The 24989-nt window shown below is 27.3% G+C and overlaps 3 protein-coding genes across 8 annotated transcripts; 2 read left to right on the top strand and 1 right to left on the bottom strand.

Annotated features, from left to right (window-relative positions):
* The first annotated feature begins 493 nt into the window (after positions 1 to 493).
* Positions 494 to 11670, top strand: Trp (transient receptor potential). Of its 3 annotated transcripts, none has more exons than XM_072890545.1 (18): positions 494 to 744; positions 2523 to 2681; positions 3571 to 3715; positions 4000 to 4095; positions 4842 to 4981; positions 5200 to 5401; positions 5927 to 6097; positions 6391 to 6625; positions 6701 to 6853; positions 7037 to 7182; positions 7613 to 7719; positions 7801 to 7934; positions 8141 to 8264; positions 8367 to 8562; positions 8712 to 8876; positions 8994 to 9216; positions 10023 to 10445; positions 10820 to 11670. In XM_072890545.1, the coding sequence occupies exons 2-18, from the start codon at positions 2527 to 2529 to the stop codon at positions 11356 to 11358; spliced, it is 3354 nt and encodes a 1117-aa protein (XP_072746646.1). In that variant the 5' UTR covers positions 494 to 744; positions 2523 to 2526; the 3' UTR covers positions 11359 to 11670. The 3 variants fall into 3 exon arrangements, with proteins under 3 accessions (XP_072746646.1, XP_072746645.1, XP_072746647.1); XM_072890544.1 differs by lacking the exon at positions 494 to 744 and adding an exon at positions 885 to 941; XM_072890546.1 differs by lacking the exons at positions 494 to 744; positions 8367 to 8562; positions 8994 to 9216; positions 10023 to 10445; positions 10820 to 11670 and adding an exon at positions 885 to 941.
* LOC140664920 (cytochrome b5) lies at positions 7931 to 17245 on the bottom strand. 2 transcript variants are annotated; one of them, XM_072890549.1, is made up of 5 exons: positions 17092 to 17245; positions 14762 to 14890; positions 14491 to 14573; positions 14069 to 14135; positions 7931 to 8092 (listed from the first exon to the last, which is right to left on the bottom strand). In XM_072890549.1, exons 1-4 carry the CDS (start codon positions 17209 to 17211, stop codon positions 14096 to 14098), a joined length of 372 nt encoding a protein of 123 aa, XP_072746650.1. In that variant the 5' UTR covers positions 17212 to 17245; the 3' UTR covers positions 7931 to 8092; positions 14069 to 14095. The 2 variants fall into 2 exon arrangements, with proteins under 2 accessions (XP_072746650.1, XP_072746648.1); XM_072890547.1 differs by lacking the exon at positions 7931 to 8092 and having other exon boundaries at positions 12657 to 14135.
* Positions 17246 to 20442: 3197 nt separating this feature from the next.
* Positions 20443 to 24947, top strand: Atg13 (Autophagy-related 13). 3 transcript variants are annotated; one of them, XM_072890461.1, is made up of 5 exons: positions 20443 to 21201; positions 21458 to 21806; positions 22711 to 22894; positions 22999 to 23323; positions 23911 to 24947. In XM_072890461.1, the coding sequence occupies exons 1-5, from the start codon at positions 21016 to 21018 to the stop codon at positions 24121 to 24123; spliced, it is 1257 nt and encodes a 418-aa protein (XP_072746562.1). In that variant the 5' UTR covers positions 20443 to 21015; the 3' UTR covers positions 24124 to 24947. The 3 variants fall into 3 exon arrangements, with proteins under 3 accessions (XP_072746562.1, XP_072746561.1, XP_072746560.1); XM_072890460.1 differs by having other exon boundaries at positions 20443 to 21195; positions 22999 to 23332; positions 23911 to 24946; XM_072890459.1 differs by having other exon boundaries at positions 22999 to 23332; positions 23911 to 24946.
* The last annotated feature ends 42 nt before the right edge of the window (positions 24948 to 24989 follow it).

The raw sequence follows: 24989 nt of genomic DNA, 5'->3' as shown, positions 1-24989 counted from the left end.
TTTTCAATACATTTTTATTAAATGGTACAATGTTTTAATTATTATTTAATTTTTTTATAATGATATTCCATTCACTTCTGTCGTATATTATTTAAAACTGTCATTATATTTTTCTATTTTTCTTTTTATTTTACATTTTTTTGTATGTCTCATAAGTAGGTTTTACATACATCAAAGTAAAATAAGGCTTTTCATCTATATTAATTTTTATTTATCTCTCCATCTATCATTATCTTAGGGATAATGGCAATTACAAACAAAATCCAAGATTACAAGTATCAGTGTACATTCTTGTATATTTTTTGAATTGGAATATATTAAATATATTTTTTATTTCATTTATCACACATATTTCTCCTATACCATCACAGGATACTATTTACATAAATTTCATTGTTTTTGTATTGGTTTCTTGAATTGTTACAAAGATGTAGTACACTAAAAATGAAAATGACACACGTCTCTGGGAAAGATAAATAATCACGGGAGCGGAAGGGAATAAATTCGCAGCGACGCGAAATGAAGAAGAATGTGCCAGAGTGCGTCAGCGGCATATGAGCTTTGGATTTACTCGTTATTCGCCGTCACGAAACTCTCGCAATCCATTAATTGGGGGGTTAGAAGAAAGAGATCACTTCTATCTCTCTTTCTTTCTCTCTCTCTTCCGATCTCTCCGCAGTGATAAAGTCAATGCCGTATTTATAATGCTGGACAATGTGTGACACGGTCACCGCTCTCTCTCTAGTGAGTCCTCGTTTCTGTGTGCTCTTTTTTTTTCACTACACCTCACCCCGTGCTTAATCCGCGTTCTGAAGATCAACCTAGCTGACAGCGTCATAAGGTTTCGCTGAACCACATGCGTAAACGTGATCATACAGTCTAGGTCTAGCATTTCTTGTGCAAACATACTAACATTGATGTAAAAAAAAAAAAAAAACCATGTAAGTACATTATAAGTAATATGTTTCATAAAAAATGAAAGAAGAGTTGCAACAAGATATCGTCTCTTTAATCATAAATATTTTTCTCTCTACTGTTTTGAAATATAAAAAATATCATCAGAGAGCTTATTAATTTGTTCAATTTATTTCCGTGGAGTAGTCAACATAAAAAAATCTTACTTTTTTATATATTCTTTTATCTTTAGTATTCGAACAATTAACGATTGACAATAAAGGCTATATTGATAAATTAAATTTTAGAAAAAAATAGATAAAATTCATATACTACAGTTAATTTAAATTGAATAGTTAATTTTAAATAGTTTATTTCAATAGAATTTTTATTTCGAATTTTAATTAACTCCATATTTTATATGATTAAATTTTATAAATGCTACTTATTGTCTTATAGTACGGCTTTATAATAGTAATTTAGAATAAATATTAATAATTGTACATTTTTATTTTAAAATCTATATATATATATATATATATATACATATATATATATGTATATATATTTTTTATAATTATTAATTGAAATCATCAATAGAAAATTTTGAAAATTACTGTTCTAGTTGATCTAAATTTCTTATAATATTGTGTAAGTGTGTGTATACACACACACACATACATACATGTAGGAAGCCCTATTTTTGCGGTATCATCATATATAACTGCATCTATCTCACTCGTATTGTTACATCGAGCTATAAATTACATATTATTGTACGACAGATTTTTTAATTTTATTTTTGTGAGAAAATACTTTATGAAGGATTAATCTTTATGCTTAATCCTGTATCGGCAAACTTCTTTTTGTATATAATTGAGTAAACGTTGGTATAATATGACAGATATATTTTGTATGACATGCGAATTTTACAATTTTAATAATTTTTATAATATTAATTATAAACATTATATTGTGCATAGAATATTATACTTTTTTGTACTAATTTGCAAAATTTGTAAAATTTTACACATCAATCAATTTCCATAATTGTGGTGCTGAAATGTGTATGATCTATCTATCAAATGTCCTTTTAACTATAATTTTTTAAATTGTTTTTTTATTAATTTGCAAATAATATTACGCAAAAATGTTGGAACGAAAATCATTATTTTATATCTGTGTCTCAATTTTTAACTTTCCATGTTTTTAATAGTAATAGTGTATTTAATTCTCTCAACTTAATTTTTTATTATAAAAAACAAAAAGGGATATTATCAAAAAGAAAAAAATATTGATTTGCAAAAAAAGGTAAAATAGAATTTAATATAATGTTTCCAATATGCAATAATTAGAGAGTTAAATAAAAAAACTTACTCAAAATAAATCAGTTTTAATTTGATGTATTATTCGAAAAATATTAATGCTTTGATATTTTCATTGAAGGAAAATTTATTCTAAATCGGTTAAAGAATCTATAGTTGAAGCAACATTCAATTTAAAGACAAATCTTGCATAATATCAGTGTTCGAAAAATTTATGGACATTAAATAAAATTAAGAGCATTTTTTATTAGTTCGACACTTTGTTCAGTTGTGTGTGAATAATTTTGCGAGAACACATTACAGAAAAATGAATCCATCGGAATCGCAGCAAGATTTACTCTCGAACGAGGTGAGATCGGCTTCAGTGGTCTCGTTACATACGTCTATTGACTATATTCTTGGCCCAGTCGAGAAGCATTTCCTACTCAGCGCAGAACGAGGTGATTGTGCTACTGTCAAAAGGTAATCCTCCGCGTTAATGCACCTGTAAAGATATCTTGGAAAAGCATAAAATAAACTAGGTTTTGAGATAAATTCCACCCGATTCCGCGACATAAACTGGATTTTAAACGTGTGTAAAATATTATTATTACTAGGTGTGATGTATTCAAACTTTCGATCGACAGAATCAAATCAGTAAAAATATAACCATAAAGTATTTCAAAATTAAATTATAATTCTTTATTTTGCAGCATTTTTAAACTAATTTTTAAAGTAATTTTATATCAACTTTTTCCTACGAAAATGTCAAAGTATATGTATATGTATAACTTTAGAATAATTAATAATGTATATGTATAACTTTAGAATAATTAATAATTAAAAAAATAAAAGATTTGTAGTGTGTAAATAATTTTAAGAAGAAATATAAATGATAAGTTACTTTTTTTTTCAATGAATTTTAAATATATTTTACTTTAATAGAATTTTAATTTGAAGCTTAATTATAAATATATATATATATATATATATATATATATATATATATATATATATATATAATGTGTTATGAATTAGAAAAAAATAATGATCTTATGCAAATACACAGACATTTTAACTGAGAAAAAAGTCTAAAATGTCTAAATTGTACTTGTATAAAAAAAACTCTAATTATAAAGAATGATTGTAGAATAACTCTGTATTAATATACATATGAGCTCTAATTAAAAGTTATATAAAAACATATTTTAAATTTAATAAGAAATTGCAAGTTTAGAAGAAATAGCAAAGAACGATCTTTCTACAATCATATCTCCACAATTATTGTCAACACTTTTTTATACAACTCTTGTATGATGGAAATATCATTTTGACGACGAAAAATATTAATTATTGTATAATTTATTAACAGGTTAATCGAAGAGAACAAGGATCATCCTGAGGTATTAAATATTAATTGCGTTGATCCATTAAATCGATCAGCACTGATAGCCGCTATCGAAAACGAGAACATCGAGCTCATTAAGCTGCTACTGGAATTAGGAATCGAAGTAAAGGTAAGTATCGTGGGGTCGAAACGGCACGATGTCTCTCATGAAAATCATGCGACTGCCGCTCCCCTAATTATTGCATATAATGCGTGTTAAGCTGATGTACCGTAATCGATGTCTACCGGGATACGCTAACTGCAGTTCCATGCATAAATTTGATGTTTTGGGTCATGCTGTATATCAAATGGACGGTTATTATATGCGACAATATTATAAAATACCTGCATTATATAATGTCTCCAAGCCTAAGAGTATAGAACACTTAAAATCATAATTTGCGCATCTTTCAGGATGCACTCTTGCATGCTATTAAAGAGGAATATGTAGAAGCGGTGGAGATCTTACTAGAATGGGAGGAAAAAATACACAAGACAGGGCAACCTTATGTGAGTCTTAATACGATCTTAATTAATTTTGACATCGATCGATTAATGCATCTTTATTGATGGAAGTTGTTTTTCAATATAAAATAAATATACATACAGTCTATATTTAGTAAAAAATAATTTATAATCTATCATACGTAATAAGTACATAAGTATGTATAATCTATGATACGTGATAAGTACATAATAATTTATAAATTATGATAGATTCAAGACTTCAAAATTAATGTAACTTTTCTGAAAATGTTTTTGAAATTCAAAAATTTTTAATTCTTATTTTTATATGTATCCACATATTTTTCAATGTAAAGAATAAAATTATTTTCTTAATAACGATAATTGTGCTTCTAAAGGTAATTAGATTTCCTTCTTAACAAATATTATAATTTGCATAATTAATACGTATTTTAAATAAGCAACATTAATTTGTTTTATACATTTTACTTTGTCATGTTGTATGTATTTTTTTTAAATTATATACAATTGCAAGACAGCTGCGTTTTAATTGAAAGAAACATATTTTATCTTTAAAGTTTATTGTGTTTTTAAATAAATAAATAATTTTTATAAGTAAAACATAGGATGCAGTTTTTCTATTTATTTAATAATTTTAATTTTATTGTAAGAACAATTATGATTCATAACATTTTTTATATTATGATTATAAAAGACGAACTATAAATACCGGCTATAATGGATTAATGGTAACTGTGAAAGAGAAATGATATCTCTACGTCTTATTTTAGAGCTGGGAGGCAGTGGATTCGTCATCGAATTTTACACCTGACATAACACCATTGATTTTGGCAGCTCATAAAAATAACTATGAGATATTGAAACTGCTTTTAGATCGTGGTGCAACTCTTCCAACACCTCACGATGCTAGGTATAAGAAGAATAAAATGCCTTAAAATAACTTTTCCAATTTTAACATATACTTTTAAGAATTGCATAGATATCTAATAATTTGAAAAATTTTTTACCTTAAAATTTTCTTTTTTTTAATTAAACTTTTTACTATTATTAGTGAGTCATTTTTTTATATTCACTATTAGTTAAAGATGTGTAAAAAAGAAAAAAAGCAATGTTGTAATTTTATTACAGATGCGGTTGCGATGAATGCGTCAGTTCCAACGAACAAGATTCCCTTCGATACTCACAATCTCGAATAAACGCGTATCGCGCACTTACCTCGCCATCTTTAATCGCGCTTTCGTCAAAAGATCCACTTTTGACGGCCTTTGAGCTTTCATGGGAACTACGTCGCCTCAGCAGAATGGAGCAAGAATTTCGCGCCGAATATAACGTACTTAATTCAATTAATGTCCTTCTCCTCTTCCTTCTCTTTTTCTTTTTCCTCTTCTTTCTCTTTTTTCCTGTTCGTTACTTGAATTTTTTTAAATGACCAGTGCATAATTAAAATTTATATTGAATTACAAGTTAAAATTTATATTTTATTCAAGTTTCCAATAATTAATATATAAAATGTTTTTTTAATATGCAGATCTATATTCAGCAATAAATTTAACAAAAATAATTACAAAAATTCATATAATAATTTTTCTTATTTGAATTTAGTTGATTCTAATTGAAAAAAAGTTGAATTTTTTTTATTTATTTTATACACTAAATTTATTTTTGTGTACTGAATTTAAATATATGTATTACACATATTTTGTCTGCGAAATATTAAATCAAATGATTCAATTTTACAAGTTTAACTTAGAAATTTTCTTACGAATACAATTCTGTATTTTTCTGTTTTAAAATAATTACTATAATAATAATTATATTGATCAAAATGAAAACAATGAAAAATATTTATCGCCAGGAGATGCGGGAGCAGACGCAACAATTTTCAACTGCTCTATTGGATCATGCACGTACGTCTTATGAATTGGAAATAATGTTAAATTATAATCCAACGGGAGAAAATTGGGACCCTGGGGAGAGACAGACCTTGGACCGACTCAAACTGGCTATTAAATATAAGCAGAAGCAAGTATGTGGACTCTAAAGTACTTTTTATATAATAATTGAGTCTATGTATATCTTTATAAGACATGCAAGAGATAAAAAACCTAAAATAAATTTGAAAATAATAACAATTCACAAATATATATATATATAAATTAAATATAAGGATTATTCTATATATAGAAATAAGTTTTTATTATATAAAACTTATAAATTATGTTTTATATAGAAAACATAATTTAATTTATATTTTATTTATTAGATTTATATTTATATATATAAAATTAAATTATATTATGATTTGTTTATTTGCTGAAGTTTGTTTCTCACCCGAATGTACAACAATTATTGGCGGCTATTTGGTATGATGGTCTTCCGGGATTCAGGAGAAAAAGCGTAATGGCACAACTTTTGGAAGTTGGCAAACTCGGCGCAATGTTTCCGGTTTACAGCACTATTTACATGATAGCACCTACTTCACAAATGGGATTATTTATGAAGAAGCCATTTGTCAAATTTATATGCCATTCCGCATCCTATGCTTTCTTCCTAAGTTAGATCGATTATGTTCCACATTCTTTTATCTTAAAGTAATTTAATTAATTTAATCAAACTATCTGTTTTGTAGTGCTTCTTGGTATGGCATCCCAAAAAGTTGAATATCTATTGATTGAATTATTTGGAAATGAATGGATGCGACAGATACTTGCTGGCTGGAAAAAACGAGAACGCGGCTGTTTCCCTGGTTTCGTCGAAACAGGAGTAGTCATCTATGTGATAAGTAACATGATTATATAAATCGTAACATTTAATTATTTTTCATTATTTTTAGCATGATAGAAAAAAATGATAGATACCGTATTATTGTCGATGTTTTAATATTATTTTCATCAATGATATATCCATGATAATTTACTTTTTGATAAAACAATTTTATCTTTTTCTTTTCCTCTCTTTCTCGCAGGCTTGATTATCGGCGAAATTAAGTCTTTATGGGCGGGCGGATTGATTGAATATATATCAGATCTGTGGAATATTGTAGATTTTATTCAAAATACCTTTTATGTAATCTGGATAAGTTTGCGTATCACGGCTTGGTGGATAGTTCAGGTAGATTTTATTATACTTTTACTAAAATATGTAAACATGACTTATGCAATCCGATAAAATTAATCAAAACTAAATAATTAATTGCAAAATTGAATATATTATAAGATATTCAGTATTTTTAATACAATCAACGAGCCGTTCTATGAAACTATATCAATATACATAAAGTATTATATCAATAATTTAAATACCATATACGCAAGTATTAGGTAATAAATCAAAATATACTTTTATGTTTAATTATTTTATTCAAAAATCATGCAATCGATTAACATCATAAAATTTATGTTATATTTTGCGATTGTACGTTTTTTGCCGATTATATCTTACTATATTACTATAGTAAAACTTCTATATAATAACTTTTTGCATTTTAAACATCTTTTTTCCTTTGTCATTATACAATTAATATGATTATTTTATAAAATAGAGGGAATATTGGAGTGGCTTAGACCCTTGGTATCCGAGAGATCAATGGCACGCATTCGATCCGATGCTTCTTTCCGAGGGAGCATTTGCAGCCGGAATGATTTTCAGGTGACTCTCTATCGAACGTTTACGAGATATTTCTTTCATCGACTAACATTTCACGTCATACACGTGGGTGCGCTGTTTCAGCTTTTTGAAACTCGTTCATATATTCAGCGTAAATCCTCATCTCGGCCCACTCCAGATTTCCCTCGGGAGAATGATAATAGACATTATCAAGTTCTTTTTCATCTACACCCTCGTACTATTTGCCTTTGGCTGCGGTAAGTAACACGCCTTTCGACTACTCTTTAGAGCTCCGTGGAGCTCTGTTTTGTCTCTTGTCACGTATTAATTGAAAAATCATCCTACTTTTATTTTTCAGTCGTAATTTTCATTTTTTTTTCTTTTCTTATCATTGATACGAAGCAGGATATTGGAACTGCAAATAGAACAATAATTTATGTTTCAAACTCGTACGTTATTTTAGGTATGAATCAGCTGATGTGGTATTACGCAGATTTGGAAAAAATGAAATGTTATCATGCATCCGAAGAGGTGCCGGATTTTGATAATCAAGAAAAAGCTTGTTCCATATGGAGAAGATTCGCTAAGTACGAAACTCAACTATATAATTAATTTAAATTATTAAATAATTTAAAATATAATTTTCTAGAAAAGGGTTTCTAAATCTGAAACCTAATTGATATTTTCAGCCTGTTCGAGACATCGCAGTCTCTTTTCTGGGCAAGTTTTGGCATGATCGATTTGCTGTCGTTTGATCTAACGGGCATTAAAAGTTTCACACGATTCTGGGCACTCCTTATGTTTGGTTCTTATTCCGTGATAAACGTCATAGTGCTTTTAAATATGTTGATTGCTATGATGTCTAATTCTTATCAAATTATTTCGGTAGATAACAATTTTTTTAAGATATTAAAAATGCTCTACAATAAATTTCTTTAAGAATATTATTCAATCTCTTAACATACATAAAATCTCATGATGCAAATTTACATTTCACATTAATATTAACATACTTACATATTGTAAATTTTTAGGAAAGGTCTGATACAGAATGGAAATTCGCCAGGAGTCACTTGTGGATGAGTTACTTTGAAGATGGTGATACTGTACCACCACCATTTAATATGATCCCGACGAGTAAAACTTTAAAAAAACTACTAAAATATGGAAGAGCCGATCGTTCCACAACATCTTTCATCGTAAGTAATTTTTTATATATTTAGAATATTGCATTTTTTATTATCAATTTTTAATTAATTTTATTAATTTATATACATATATATATATATATATTTAACAATTTTATTGTATTTTAGAAAAAATCTCGAGAGAAAGCTATGATCAGGCATGACACCGTAATGCGTTTGCTTATACGTCGTTATGTGACGGCTGAACAAAGAAAACGAGATGAATTTGGTATCACAGAAGACGACGTCAGAGAAATTCGACAAGATATTTCGACTTTCCGATATGACCTGATCGATATTCTTAGGAAAAATGGAATGCGGGCACCGCAGCTTGACAAAGAAGAAATAACCAGTCAGTATATTTATATTTATGCATAATTATGTAATTTTATTATGTAATTATTCAGATACGTATATGATTTCGGTACGTGTTTTTATTTTATTTTAATTAATTATAAAGATTTTGACAGTTCCTGAAATAAAATTGCCGACAATTTTAAGCAAGTTTAAATGTATATTTTATATAAGATAGACTTTATTATACATCTATTTTTTTGATCTTATAATATACATATATATATATAAAAGTATTTATACATGTGCATGTGTGTATGTGTGTATGTATATGTGCGTGTGTCATATGCGTGCATGTATGTGAATAATTATTGCTAATAAATATGAAGTTGCTATCAGAAATAAAATATGTATTAGTTAGGAATTTGTGAATAATAAGTCTTTCTTTTGAAAGATATAATTAATCAGAAAGGAATCAATCAGTTTTGAATTTTTTGGTTTTAGAGAAATATCAGAAATAAAATATCACAATAATATCAAATTAAAAAATAATAATAATTTTTTGACATATGTAGCAGTTCATTTTATATTATGCATAGAACTTTAAACATTACATTTATTATAATTATATTATTATATAATTATATTAAAATTTATTCCATTATGAATAACATATACAATACATATCTCGTAACCTCTTGCAACAGAACTTCAAAAAATTAAGAAATGTCAATTGATTCTTGCCTACATAGAATTATATCTAATTCTAATCTAATTATATGTAATTAAAATTACATTACTCGATTTTTACATGATTATTTTTGAAATGCAAATACATATTTGCGTAATTTTGTGTCTTTAAAGTATCCGGCAAGAAGGGCAAAGTAATGGAACGTCGTCTGCAAAAAGATTTCCAGATTGGTATGATAGAAGGCATTATACAAACTGTCATTCAGAATGAAACGGAACCGAAAGACTTGTTTAGTCAAATCGCGAAAGCTATTGGACGAAAAGGAAGTGGTGTTAGTAAAAAGGACTGGAATGCTGTAGTGAGACAAAGTACCATTGTAACGAATCCTATAGGAAGTACAAATGAAGCGATACAACGTCAAACCAGACGCAGTTTACGTCGACATCTGCAACATCAACCCGATTCCGATCTGGCGTCCATGGATCCGAATCGATTAGTTGATTATAATCCAAATCTTTCACAATTTACACCAGTAACCAGAATAGCTTATGCCAAATTCATGATGGGTAAAAATAAACCAAACGAACAATCTGATGGTCAGTTTATGTTTAAATTTTTTAGTTTATATTTAAATTCTATTCTCTGATCTCTTTGACTTTCTATAAATTTTTTTACTAATAATATAATGTTGAAATAAATTATACGTAAAGAAAGTATTCCGTATCAACACACACATACAATCATTTCCTTTATAATTTTTTTCCAAATTAATTTGCTCCGATAACTTAATGGAGCAATTTTACAGTTATTTAAATTTTATTCTATCATAAAATTAATTTACTAATTTACACACACATTTACACGCACATGTTGAATATTAATAAGTAAATTATATAATTATAATTCTTTTATACGTTGACATTAAGAGGATAAAAAAATTGCAAATTTATACTTGCTTTTTCATATGCAGATACAAATGATCCTTCAAATACGAATGAGCACAGTGTCGAATCTAATCGAAGAAGCAGCAAAATATTAAAGTCTATGAGTGATAGTGTGAACAAACCTGCAGAAAAAACCCTCGACATTAAAATCAGCGAAATCAGGTCTCCTTCACCTATACCCGAAGACCCCGTAGGAGAAGAAACTAGCAAGCAGCCAACATCTTTAGAAACGTTTGATGAGGAAAAGAAAATTGAAGAAAAGGATAATTATAAAAAGAAAAGTGTGCAAGAACAAAAAAAGAAAGATGGAGAGACAAGTGAGGCAGAGAAGTTAAAAGAAGAAAAGAAAGAAAAAAAGGAAAAGAAAGAAAATGAGCAGTCCGGAAGTACAGAGAAGAATGACAGTGAGAAGACCGCTGGAGAAACATCGAAAACAAATAAGGGAAAAGATAAAGAGGAAGATATTGAATCTGATGTGAGGGGACCAGTAGTTGCACCGCTCCAAACCACACAGTTGCAAGGAAAGTCAAAAGCGACAGGTAAAATAATGAAAGGTTGGATCTAAATTCAAATATTGAACTTCAATATCTTTTCGTCAAACATTTTATATTTTATATTTGTTATAATTAATGTATTCGCACGTGCGTATTAAGCATTAACATATTCTATTGTTTTTATCTAAATAAACTAAAGTCTCGAACCATATATGCAATTCGATAGAAGAAAATATATTATGATAATTTGCAAAAACTTGATATAATTCAGGCCATGTATCAGGAAAAGAATTTGTTCCATTTGCAAGCGCAATTTCGTGTTTCACATCATAAAATATTCTATATCAATATTCAGAATATATCACATTTTATTACGCATGTTATTTAAATAAATTTTTAGGTATATTTTTTAATTTGATTACGTTAATTATTGTTACTTTATAAATGCATCATTAAAATATATATAATCAATTTTATGTATTAAATGTACATTATTACATATATATAATATTTATAGTGTACATTATAATGTTTATAATAGAAAATTTAAGTTTAAATTTACTAAATTTACCTCAACTATAATTTAATTTAAAAAAACAATGAAAAAATTTGTTTTAATTTATCGCAGAATTTTGTTAAAATTGAATTGCAAGTAACGTTGAAAATTTCGTAAAGACAGCTTGTTTGTCACTCTATATTATAAATTTATATATCTATATAAAAAAAGACGAGGCAAATAATTCATTTATATTAAATATAATTGTTTTTTTTTGTTTTGAACCATTTTTATTATCGTATGTTTATTAGCTATTAGCAAACTATTCTTAATTTTAAGGATCCACATTAAAATTACACGTGTCATCAAATGCAATGTTTTATATAGATCTAACAATAAGTTTTATGAAGTATGTTATATATTATTATATATATATAAATATATATATATTTTATGTAACAGCAAATATAATAGTAATGATATAATAAACAAAATTATGTAACTAAAATCTGTTCTTTTATGATAGATATGTATTTTTTGATAAGATTTTTAGATTATAATTTAATTATTAATTAATGTTATCAGAATTGAATAGATATATTTAATATAAAATCGCAAAATTTTGACAGTTAATTATTTAAGCAGATAAGCATATCGTGTTACTTATTTATTTAAAATAAAAGTCGAAACGATAGAGAAAAAATTGTGATATAAATCAGTAAAATAATTCCTCTAGTCTTACTTAATAGTACTTTTATAATTATTTTTAAGAGTTATATATTTCTAATATTCTTTAAATATTAATATAATTTTTAATATTGTATTAATAATCTTAACTATTGACACAATTTTATAATCTTGTGATGCTTTTTTATAATTAATGCAATCTAATAAATAACTAGTATATGCTTAGTTCGTTATTATACTAGGTTTGCAGATTAGATATGATGTTGTAATGTTTTTAATGAGATCATCTTCAATACAACGTATAATCTTGAACGATTATATTACTCAGACGATTGTATTACTTTGAATAACAGTCATCTGGTTCGAGATGAACAAGGATTATTGTTTTTTTAGATTTCTCTCAATTTTTAGATTGTGTTTTTGAAAAGAATATATTTGTATGATTTTGGAAATATTAGATAAAAGAAGCATAAAAATAGAACGAAAATAATGGGAAGAAAAAAATGCGGAAGCAAGAGAAGAGTAGAAAAATTAGAAGAGCAAGCAAAAGAAGGAAAAAATAGAAATAAGCGTCAGCAATTGGAAAATACAGGAAAAATAAAGAAAAATAACAGTGATGAAACTAGGGGAAGACCTCGGGGACAAATGAGGAAAATAATGAAGAGAAATAAATCTGACGTAAGAGAAAAGAGAGTCACAGTCGATCCATACTTTACAATTGCGAGGAAAGTCAAATGATGGATCAAGTAATTGGGAAATTAGAGTTACATTTAAATACATCTAAATTAAATTTACATATTTTCTTATGTATTTTCTTCAAACTTTTTATATCCATGTATAAATATTTTTTATAAATAATGTGTACATTAAATGTTGGTTTTATTACAAAATATCTTGCATTTAAACAGTTCTTCGATTGAGTAACATGATCTAATAGAGAAAAGTATTTTACAATAGCACGTAAGACCTTGGCATAATTCACGGCACGTGAAACCATGATCATAAAACTTTCCTTATGTCTGTACAAGGTAAGCGTAATTTCGAAGTGTCTTACATGACGAGCAATAGCCAATATCAGTACATGTTATCTATCTCATGCATATCATTTCATTCAGGTACATTGTGCAATCTTTCATAATTCGACGTTAATCTACTGTCCACTTTATAAATGAAATAATATGTGTATGTTTTCAACTGTGTGTAATTATTATTTAGAAGAATTAAAGTTTAGATTTACCATATAAATTTAAATTAAAAATTAATTTACCTAAAAAGAATGGAGCTGTTTAAAGGCAATTGAATTAAAATTAAATTATTGCATAAATTCCGCAAAGCTTGTTATAGGTCTGTGAACGTGATAAGCAAGTGACGCATGACTCATTCGCAGACATAATCATTGGTTTTTCTTGTTTGTTCTTAAGGATGTCTAATGTCACGTACGTGATAAGCAGATTATATTTAATACTACAATTTAATTAATGATTTTATCATAATTACACACACGTCGTCAAGTGCAATATCATATTTAGAGATTGCAAATACTATAATGTGTATGTGTATATATGTGACAGTGACTTTTAATAAATAAAATAGTATACCTTAAATTTCTCTAGACAATACGTTCTTCAAGCTGTACATTTGCCGCATAGTATTGCTAAGAACGCTCTGAAAGATAAAATAAATAGCTTTTAAAAGTGGCGAAATTAATTTAGTACATAATAAAAATGCTCCATCTCTTTTATAATATAAAATTATAATATAAAAATTATATAAAAATTAATATAGAATAAGTTCTATATCAATTTTTATATTAGTGTTTCTAACAAATATCATGTTATTAAATTAATTATATTTATAAATGTAAAAATTTTTATAATAATATACATTATATTTTTAGAGAGATATATTGCTCTTTGATAGATAACTTTGATAGATATTTTTTGCTATATTAATTAATAAAGTTAAATAATATAAAATCTTAACAATTAATTAAAAATTCATATTATTATTAAAAATTTACCTTCGTTTCTGTTTATCCGCTCGTTCGACTTTTATTCCGTTAGGAACGGCATGCTTTTTCTTTCTATTAGCCTTTTTATCTTCCTGTAATAATTAATAACATCCGGTATGATATTATATCTCTAATTATATTTTACAGAGTAAACTATGTTTAATGTTTGTTATCATTTATAAAAATTTTAGATTTTTATTTTATAAATTTGAATTCTTTCGACTGATGTTACTAATAATTATTTTTTTATCTAATTAATCTTAAACTTGTTAAAGCTTACATCTTCAAGTTCGCCAATTAAATATTCTTTAAGCTTCTTTTTTGCATCTGAGGAATGGCCGAAATCATCGAATCCATCCGTCGCGTCTTTTCCTGCATATTCCTCAATTAACTCTGGACCACCAGGATGCTGTAATTAATTTATTTACTACAATATTTTTATCTAATATAATTAATTAAATTACTTATGACTGCTTGCAATACTTGTAATGCTTGTAAATTACTGTATGTATCATGTAAAACAATTTATATAAAAATTTATGTAATCTATAATCATAATAATAATAATAATAATAACAATAATAATAATAACAACAATAATAATAACAACAATAATAATAACAACAATAATAATAACAACAATAATAATAACAACAATAATAATAACAACAATAATAATAACAACAATAATAATAACAACAATAATAATAACAACAATAATAATAACAACAATAATAATAACAACAATAATAATAACAACAATAATAATAACAACAATAATAATAACAACAATAATAATAACAACAATAATAATAACAACAATAATAATAACAACAATAATAATAACAACAATAATAATAACAACAATAAGAATAACAACAATAACAATAACAACAATAACAATAACAACAATAACAATAACAACAATAACAATAACAACAATAACAATAACAACAATAACAATAACAACAATAACAATAACAACAATAACAATAACAACAATAACAATAACAACAATAACAATAACAACAATAACAATAACAACAATAACAATAACAACAATAACAATAACAACAATAACAATAACAACAATAACAATAACAACAATAACAATAACAACAATAACAATAACAACAATAACAATAACAACAATAACAATAACAACAATAACAATAACAACAATAACAATAACAACAATAACAATAACAATAACAATAACAATAACAATAACAATAACAATAATAATAATAATAATATAACATAAAATAAAATAAATAATAATAATAATAATAATAATAACATAATAAATAACAATAACAATAACAATAACAATAACAATAACAATAACAATAACAATAACAATAACAATAACAATAACAATAACAATAACAATAACAATAACAATAACAATAACAATAACAATAACAATAACAATAACAATAACAATAACAATAACAATAACAATAACAATAACAATAACAATAACAATAACAATAACAATAACAATAACAATAACAATAACAATAACAATAACAATAACAATAACAATAACAATAACAATAATAATAATAATAATAATAATAATAATAATAATAATAATAATAATAATAATAACAGAATAAAATAATGATAGACAAATTAATAAAAATTAATATATGTATGGAATATAATTACACTTGTAGAAATGCCTTTTCTCTTTGTTAATCTTGGATGATTTTTTTGTCATTCGTAATTTTTAATTTGTTTCGGTAACACCTATGTATAAAAGTACAAGAATTTTTTAATAATGAATAAATAAAGTTTTAACATCTTTCATATAGATCTTTTGTTAATTTATTTTCGATTAATTTCGAAATTTATTTTTAATACGTCTTATTGTTCTTTATTTTTCAAAGTACATTTTATTGCTTTAAAATCACGCTTTTATAGTCACTATAGTATAATGTATCATTCAAGATAATTTAAAGGTCATTTAAACTTATGTAAGATAAAAAAAGGTATGATTTTTCAATTTTCTAATTAATTCTTTTCTTACAAAATTTTCTTAAAAATAAAAAACTAGTTAAGAAACAATATAGTTTGCATTTTAATTTATTGTTAGTTATGCAAGAGACAGAGAATCACTTTTTCAATTTTATCACGATTTTTGTTTTGTAAATTTATGAATTATTGAAATGTGTAATATATATCAATAAGTATTAATAACAGAAAACAGAATTGGAGCGGACGTAGAATGACATTAAGTTATTTATGTATTATTTGCAAATTTCAAATGTGTTTCGCAATTTTATGTGGCGAAAGAAAATAATTTTACTGAACATTATACATATATGTCAGCACCGTAAATTCCATCATCACAAACCTTCAGTATAAACACCCACCTTTGTATGAGTCTCGTTAATATATATTCATTATTTTTAATTTTTATTATTTTTTAATGCAATAAATCATTAAAATTATTTATAATTAATGACATGAATATGTAAAACACGTTTAAATCAATATCTCATGTAAATGTATATAGTTTATTTATTTAAAATTTTTGCACCTCACACACACAAACACACACACATTATTATATACATATTTGATATTCTATTGTAAATGTACCTGAGACATGTAATCCGTTACATCGTAAACGTTATCATAAAGCACAATCCAAGTTTTAGCCCCGTTTTTACCATTACACTTTGCGACATCCGCGAGCGAGTATCTAATCGTATTGGACATCTTACAACACGGAGTCTCGCGAGAGAAAGGAAAGAAATCCATTCGTGTCTGTGATATAAATAACCGGGAAGTACGGACGATAAGCATATTGGAATTTAGACACGTAAATTATATCTATAGATAATTTTGTATGTCTATCATTGTCTCAATTCATTTCTTTATCATTACAGCTGATGCAGAAGTTATATATCAATTTATTGCAGCAACATTGTATTAAACGATTATTTCTTTAAATCAAGAGATATAAGTTTATTTAAGCTTTTCTCAGAAATGTCTAAAGTAAAAGCTTCTTTACAAAATCTTTTTTGTTTTTAAGAAATTGCTAATAAATATATACGTAAGCGTATAATACGTATTTTTCAAATATTTTAATTTGATATATAACAGAGATAATTTAACAGTATGTGATAAGTTAAATATTTCCTATTATCTACGTTATGTAATATAAGAATCATTCTTTAATTGTTTTCTTTCTAAATAATTCTTTACGCTTCTAGTGCTTCAATTGGATTGTCTTTAAGAGTTTTACCGTTTTTATGATTTACTTATTGGTGTTAATCTAATTATACTCTTGTAATAAAAAAATTTAATGCGAACTATAATAAATTGGATTATTATAAATAACTTTAAAAAAGATTTATGATTGCATTTTTTGAAAAAGAAATAACAATATACAAAGAATTTTGCACCAATATTGTTCGCGCGAATGATAACAATGGCAGAATTAAACATTAATGTATATGTCACAAAGATTGAACATTGTCTTATTATTAATTCATTATCAATTTCGACAAATATTAAAAAATTATTTAATATTATTAACGTAATTAATGAATAATTAACTTTCACAGACATATAATATGATTTACGAACATTAATTATTTATCTTATAATGCTTGAAATCAATTCGATTAAAATATAAATTTGGATCTGAATTATTTAATTTATAAAATAAATTTTAATAACAGATAATTATATAACAACTAACAATAAACAAATAATAATTAACAAATGATTTACACGAATCAAAAAATATTTAAGAATAAATTATAAATTTTTATAAGATTAATTAAATAATTGAAATTCCATAATCAAAATTCATATTTTAATTGAATAAATAAAATAGAAAAATCTATAATAACCATGCACACATACACATATAATAAAAATATTTTTATAATAAATATTAAAGGAAAATATTTAATAAAATAATGTTTTTAAAAATAATGATAGAATCAAGTAATAGATAATATCTGTTCCCCTCTCTCTCTCTCTCTCTCTCTCTCTCTCTCTCTCTCTCTCTCTCTCTCTCTCTCTCTCTCTCTCTCTCTCTCTCTCTCTCTCTTTAATAAAAAAGAAAAAACAAACTCACGTGTAATATAGGAATAATTAAATAGTTACGACGAAAAAAATATTTATTTAATATAACATGATAGACTATAATGGCACAGAGTTATAATCTGTAATTGTATCTTATACACAGTATATTTTTATCTATATATTTTTCACTATTAATGTACACATTTAATTATGTCTAATAAATATATGCGTGTGTCCATAATAGAAACTTATTTGTTTCACCAATAATTGTTAACATCATTGACATAATTTTTATTATAATGTATGGTCATTATAATAAATATAAGAGGAAATAGAATCGTTGTACAGTTTATAGAAGCAATTTATAAAATTGCTTTGATTAAAAGTATTTTACGCATTATATATATTTCACAATTGCATTTTACGTACACGCTTTAAAGCGCATTAAATGCATGGAATAATAATATCATTTTAGTTAAGAAATTTTACGTATTTTAGAAAATCACTTGGCATATATATTTTAACACGTCAAATTTTATCCCATAGTATAGTGCATATTTGTTATTATTTGATACCAAAAGAAAGAGAGAGAGCATACTCTCCCTCCTCCTTCATGTTACGCAGTAAGAGGTGGAAGGGATATTAGATATTAGCGCGTGAGCAGTCGTGATGCGTGATGTGCGTTCATTCCGACTTTGGCAGGCGTAGCGATAGCGCATACGCGACACGTGCGTCGCAAACTCGCGCTCGGTCACTTCAAAGTCAAGCGCGCCGTACACAACGACACGTACTGTAATATAATTAATTCCGAATATTCCAAGTATTCCTATAGAATATATGTATATATGTTCCGGAATTAGTAAAAAATTAATAAAAAGGCATATTCTAAGGATCAAAATAAAATCTAAGAACGTGTGTCCGGAAACGCACAGCCTCTGAAATTTTCTTAAAAAGTTCCTCAAAAATGGTTGGTCGTATAAAAAAAATAAAAAAGTAAAAAAAAAATGTTCATTTTCTATTTTTCTATCATAAAATGTTAACGTATTTCATTTATTACATTCATACATAAGTTTTAGCACATTGAAATGTATAGCTTTCCTCTCTTTCTATTTAAAAATTCTCCTCAATATTTTTTAAAACAATTTTTCACACAAAAAATGAATAAAGCGCACAAAGATGTGTAATATGTATCAATTTTCAAAGTCTAAGTTTAGAGAGAAAATGTGAGTTTTTTCGGAAAACCTTGAGAAGGCTACAGTTCAGAAGTACATTTTCCGACATATGTATATGTATACATATATTTATAGCACAATTTATACTAAAGGCTTTTAAGTTTATTTTTATTATTTACAAGTTCATTAATAATATTCCTTCATGCAATTCCTAGTATCTTTATTATTTCGTTTATTTTTACAAAAATGCAATTTTTTTAATTTCATCAGTTTTTTATTATAAAACTATTATTATAGCTAAACACAAAATTATAAACGCTTTTATATGATGAAAGTGCATGCATCAATGCTTCATGGATTAATCAATTATCTCTAAATGTATATGCGTTTGAAAGCTTCTTAGAATCTTGATAGGCACTTTAGAAATTTTTTATACGATAGCCAATCGAATAAACTTTCTATCTGGACAGCGTGCATTGTATATTTCTAAGGCTGAATTCACATCTTGGCGGAAAAGCAGAAGCCAATCAGAACTCGTGCTGGAAGTAAGCAGTACAATGGAAAATAAAATATTTTATTTCCATTCTTCCAGCACGAGTTCTGATTGGCTTCTGCTTTTCCGCCAAGGTGTGAATTCAGCTTAATAATTTACTAACTTACATGTGAACTTACATGAAACATCGCATTATGCGTTACGTGCTTTAAATCGTGACAACGCATGCGTGGAATTTATACCACCATTTGTATTGTATTTGTGAACTTGAGAGTAACTGAGAGAAAAGAGCAACGTGATTTCTCCTTTGATCGATCTGTGTGACGTGTCGTGAAAATAGGTAATAGGGGGAGAAAAAAAAAAAAAAAATCTTTTCGCGTGTCCCCGACTATTCGGAAAGCAAGGATTTCAGCAGAAAATTATAAACTGTCAATTCGTTACTTGTAACGGCTGTCTAATAACTACATCCACGGTTGACATTTGGTCTTTCAAAGCATCTAATAGGGTCACCAGTCATCACCTGCCCACGCGTTCGCTTCGACTCGCAGGCAACGCGATAGTAGATATATCAATAATGACGAGTGTGCCGAGGAATTTCCCAAAAAAACATATCGCGCTTGCGATTAGATCTGCCCGTCAGCTTAGATGCCCAAGTGAAAAGGTCGAAGTGCGTCGAGTGCGTGTCAAGTGCGTGTAAGCGCTCGTGAATGCGTGTACAGTATACGAGAGAAACGTGGTGTCATACGAATCAAGAATGCGGTGCTGTCTTATTACGATTCTACGATGTATGTCTCGTTTCCATAAATTGGTGGAACGCCTATGAGATCGGTCATTTACACATCGTATAAAATGTCAACGCAGCTAAGTATGCAAGACAAGAAAGATTTGGAGAAATTCACCAAATACCTGGCGCTAAGAGCCGCCCAAATCATAGTGCAATCAAGATCGGGTCAGAAAGTCAATACCACGTGTAAACCGGATTCCTCCGCCGGCGATTGGGTAAAAGTAAAGTTTGCTCTGGTCCATACAATTTACTTGGTTTTAGCCTTTCACTTTTTTTATTCGGATCTGTTTTCATTTATAAGTAAACAAAAAATTCGATTATTTTTATTTTGTAATTATTTTTTTGGAAAGCTTCTAAAGCAAAATTGTAATATTAAATTTAACCAAATAAATTGAATGGTCCATATGATTAATATTTATACTTTTATTTCTTTGTACTTGAAGGAATCTAATATGTTATCTATATTTGATTTTCTAGTTTAATTTGGCGATAAAAGAGCTACCTGAGGTCTCAGCTGATGCTAAGAGAGCATTATGTGGAGAAATAGTAAGTTCATCTGTACCTCTCTGCATAGAAATTTCTCTGAAGACAGTAGAGGGTGACAAGATGGTTTTGGAAACTTGGAGTCTTGGTGTTTTGCCAGAGCAAAGCGATCCAACTGTACGAGTAACATATACTGTATATAACAGAATGGGAATTTTATTGAAGTCTTTGCTTTCTGTGTCAAGAACAGCACCAGCTTATAAACTAAGCAGACGTCAAGGGCCTGATTCTTATACTATGTGCTATCGAATATATATGGGAGAGCCTCAACTACACAATTTAGGTTAGATATAATTTATTTATTATTTAAGTTTAGAACATATATAAATGAAAGGGGAATTGTTTTTATGGAAATTTATGTGTCTAACATTTTTGTGAAAGAGAATCTTATTTGTCTACATATGCCTGTATTGGTATCGTTCATGATTATCATTTGATTTGATGCACTGATGACATACTTTTAAACAATACTTCATCAGCGTTTAACATTAATCACGTTAATACTTTACCGTATGTCATCAAACGCAAATAATTTTACAAATTTATTTTAAAAAATATAAAATAAAATATAATAAGAATATAAAATATAAAAAGAATATAATATTATTTTGCTGTATTAGTTCGACAACAGTACTGGTGATGAGGTAAATAAACTGTAAACAACTTGGGTTTAATAACAGCAGCATCAACGTGATTAACGTTAAATTAAACAGTAACCGGATATCGGGATATGCGCATTACCGACAAATAGGATTCTCTCTCACACATATGTTGGACATGTGATCGGTTGCTCGACTTCCCTATGTGTTCTAAGGATGCCATCCTAATCGAAAAACAGAACTTCGGAAAACGGAATTTCGAAAAAGTAATGGAATGAGAACCAATCATCAATCAGAATCATCTAACTTTTATCGTTGTCGATTTTTCGAGAAACGTTTAGTATGGTTCTTCTATTACTTTTCCATTTTCTAAAATTCCGATTTCCGACTTCCAGCTTCCGATTTCCTATTAGTACGAGACACGTTTCGGTACAGCACATACTTTCTAAGTGAATTAGTATCACAAATAAAAGAAGACGAAGAAAGCATCTTAAGTTTTTAAGTTGGTTATTTTAAAATTTATTATCATATATTATTTAAATATCATTTGTTTTATAACAAGTTCAAATATCATTTGTTTTATAACAGGTGATAATTATAAACATATGAGAGTGGGTCAATTGTGTACTCCAGTAGGTACCATACATCTGTCGGTCTCTTACAGAACAAAAATGACCATATCACCCACTCATAAAAGTCGAGATTCTATTATGCTTAAGAGTGATCATTTTCATTCGGATTTAAGTCCACGTCATGCACGATATCAACAAAGGTAAAGGGAATAAAATGTTAACAAAGCTCACATTAAAAGTGTTTAATTAAGAAATATATACACATATATAATAATGCTATATATATCTAAATTCAAATATATAGTGAGGAAACATCAAAGTCCCTCAGCGATACCATTAAAGTTGGTGCATTTGTGATAAACAAACCTGTAATTGTTAACGAGGAGGATCTTGTGATACCGGATGTACCATTCAGTTCCTTATTGACACCCAAACAAACGTCGCCTTCTCCAGTATCACTAATGAATCCCACAAATACAAAGACTGCAACGGCAGCTGCCGCAAATGATAGCAACAATGGAAATAACGAAAGATCCAGTAACGATAATACGACTTCGAAATGCACCTCTCAAAATGGATCTAGAAGGAGTAGTTGTTCAATGACTAGTGCCAACGATGATTTTATTATGGTAGATTTGGTAATTGATGCTCCTAATCCGAACACGATATCACAATTCATCATATCATCTCACAGTTAAAAAATTTGCCTAATATAGGGACACAAAAAATATTTCGCTTAATTATATAAAAATGTAACAATTTAAAATTTAAAGATTCAGGATAATTTAAGACCATAAGAATATATGTATATATATATATATATATATATGTGTGTGTGTGTGTGTGTGTGTGTGTGTGTGTGTGTGTGTGTGCGTGTGCGTGTGCGTGTGCGTGTGCGTGTGCGTGTGCGTGTGCGTGTGCGTGTGCGTGTGTGTGTGTGTGTGTGTGTGTGTGTGTGCGTATGTATGTGTGGATGCGTGCGTGTGTGTCTGTATATAATGCTGGACATTACATGATACAATAATACAATCACGAAATTAATATATATATATATATATATATATAGAAGTAAACGTTATATATGTTTTATATATATTTTATATATTTGTATGCAACTGAAATATTTGTACACAGGTGAAATATTTTTAGAGAGCTTTATATTTTGGGCAAATTTCACACTATATGTTCATAAAATAAACTTTGAATATTGTTGCAGAAAACCCCCTTTGCTGTCACAAATACTAATAGCGATGTAGGGGCGTTTTATCGTGATTGTCAAAGTGCACCACAATTGCAAGCTTTCATGGAAGAAAGAACACTTGCTGAACAATTGGGAGATCTCACTAAGCAATTGGAAACATTCGAGACCAATATGCAGCATTACGAGGACATTTTGTCGTCATTGTGTCAAACTGAAAATAATAATTAAGGCTGAATTCTGCTATTAGCTGATTTAAAAACGCGAATTGTAAAATTTTATCGTATATGCATATTTATTATGTTAAGGTGGGTATACATTAAGCACATGAACAATGCGAATGTACGGATATTTGTATTTATTCGTTTTTTTTCTGCATTAAGCTAGATTCATTATTTGTTACATAAAAAAATATCGAATACAATAATTACTGTCTGAGTTGTTAATTTCTGCTTTTGAAAAATTAGATGAATAGAAAACTATGAAAAAAAAGTTATTTTATTGATATCAACATTCCCACGTTATGCATTTGGGAATAAAATAAATAAATAACGTAACGATTTCGAAACAAATAATGGCGAATAGTGAAATAGTATCCACACTGTACGAGAACTTTTCTAATATTTGTTACAGTAAACACATCCTTTAGTAGCCCAAGTGTACATTCGCTGTTTCTTTGCTCAATGTATTGTCCCATCTTTAGATATTGGAATCTTTTTAATTGCTTTTATCGATTACACGTGAGATAGTTAAAATCATTGAAAAATCTCTTTTTACATTGAATAATTTTATTTGGGAAAATAATTTTTTCCTATGTAAATATGTGTTGATAAATATCTCAAAGGTCACATTATTTTGTCACATTAATCTTTCGAAATCTGGGTAAAATTGCTCACTCGAGTGTTTTGCTATATACATTATTGCAGAAACTATGTAATATAATCGATAAAGCAAATACACTAGTTGTGATAATTGATTACTTAATATAATTTATTGCTTGTATATAAGTGTAAATTGTGCACTCGAATATTGTAAGATTAATTGATAAATATAAGTTGATTATAAAAATGCATTTTATTAATTTATTATCTTTTCAC

This window comes from Anoplolepis gracilipes, chromosome 4, assembly GCF_047496725.1.
Source record: "Anoplolepis gracilipes chromosome 4, ASM4749672v1, whole genome shotgun sequence".
Classification (NCBI taxonomy): Eukaryota; Metazoa; Arthropoda; class Insecta; order Hymenoptera; family Formicidae; genus Anoplolepis; species Anoplolepis gracilipes.
Note: the sequence above shows the minus strand (reverse complement) of the source record. Positions and strands in the feature narration are given on the sequence as shown.

Coding starts and splice junctions, on each gene's coding strand:
- Atg13 (XM_072890459.1), top strand. CDS start 21,016: ATGAGATCGGTCATTTACACATCGTATAAAATGTCAACGCAGCTAAGT. Junction 21,807..22,710: donor GCCTCAACTACACAATTTAG/GTTAGATATAAT, acceptor GTTTTATAACAG/GTGATAATTATAAACATATG. Junction 23,333..23,910: donor ATTTTATTATGGTAGATTTG/GTAATTGATGCT, acceptor ATATTGTTGCAG/AAAACCCCCTTTGCTGTCAC.
- LOC140664920 (XM_072890549.1), bottom strand. CDS start 17,211: ATGTCCAATACGATTAGATACTCGCTCGCGGATGTCGCAAAGTGTAAT. Junction 14,891..17,091: donor TAACGGATTACATGTCTCAG/GTACATTTACAA, acceptor AATTAATTACAG/CATCCTGGTGGTCCAGAGTT. Junction 14,574..14,761: donor TAATTGGCGAACTTGAAGAT/GTAAGCTTTAAC, acceptor TAATTATTACAG/GAAGATAAAAAGGCTAATAG.
- Trp (XM_072890545.1), top strand. CDS start 2,527: ATGAATCCATCGGAATCGCAGCAAGATTTACTCTCGAACGAGGTGAGA. Junction 4,096..4,841: donor ACAAGACAGGGCAACCTTAT/GTGAGTCTTAAT, acceptor GTCTTATTTTAG/AGCTGGGAGGCAGTGGATTC. Junction 6,854..7,036: donor AGTAGTCATCTATGTGATAA/GTAACATGATTA, acceptor TCTTTCTCGCAG/GCTTGATTATCGGCGAAATT.